The 736-nt window shown below is 58.3% G+C and overlaps 1 protein-coding gene across 1 annotated transcript in view; it reads right to left on the bottom strand.

Annotated features, from left to right (window-relative positions):
• DNAJB13 (DnaJ (Hsp40) homolog, subfamily B, member 13) overlaps positions 1–673 on the bottom strand; it is a gene marked incomplete at its 5' end in the record, with an annotated part of 4093 nt that extends 3420 nt beyond the window's left edge. Inside the window, one exon of the mRNA XM_010144836.1 lies at positions 570–673. Coding sequence (XP_010143138.1) covers positions 570–673 — 104 coding nt within the window. The remainder of the gene's footprint in view (positions 1–569) is intronic.
• Between the last annotated feature and the right edge of the window lie 63 nt (positions 674–736).

The following is a 736-nucleotide window of genomic DNA, read 5'->3' as shown; positions in this document are numbered from 1 at the left end:
GGAGGGGAATGTGCCAAGAGGAGGCTGTGACCCCATGGAGAGCCTGTGCTGGAGCAGCCTCCTGGCAGGACCCGTGGGTGGATGGACAGAGCAGGGGAGGAGCATGAGGAGTCCTCCTCGGGGTAGAGACAACATGCAGTGAACTGACGGCAACGCCCATCCCCCTGCACCACTCAAGGGAAGGATGTAGAGAAACGGGAAGAGAAGTTGAGGCAGGGAAGAAGGGAGGAGTGGGGGGGAAAATGTTTGTAAGATTTAGTTTTATTTCTCATTATCCCACCATGATTTGACTGGCAATAAATTAATTTCTCCCAAAGTTGAATCTCTTTTGCACACGAGGGCAGTTGCCAGGGATCTCCCTGTCCTTATCTCCACCCTCCAGCCTTGCAGCGCATTTCCTCTCCCCGTCCAGCCGAGGAGGGGAGTGACAGAGCAGCTTTGGAGGGGACCTGGTGTCCAGCCAGGACCAACCCACCACAGTCACTGAGCTGACACCAGCTCCCTGGGTCTGCCAGTGACCGGAGATCCAGACCCCAGCACCAGAGACCCTGAACTGTCTCCCCACTCACGGTCGCTGAGCACATCGTAGGCCTCTGCCAGCTGCTGGAACCTCTTTGGTGCCCAGGGCTCCCGGCATCTCAGCGGATGGTTCTTCAAGGCCAGTTTCCGATAGCTGTGAAGGGGAAAGGAGGGGAGAGCCCAGCCTCGCTGCCAGTCCCGGGCTGCCAAACCGCCC

This window comes from Buceros rhinoceros, unplaced genomic scaffold (assembly GCF_000710305.1).
Source record: "Buceros rhinoceros silvestris isolate BGI_N320 unplaced genomic scaffold, ASM71030v1 scaffold2041, whole genome shotgun sequence".
In the NCBI taxonomy this organism is placed as follows: domain Eukaryota; kingdom Metazoa; phylum Chordata; class Aves; order Bucerotiformes; family Bucerotidae; genus Buceros; species Buceros rhinoceros.
The sequence above is the reverse complement of the archived record's forward strand: the minus strand, read 5'-3'. Positions and strand labels throughout refer to the sequence as shown.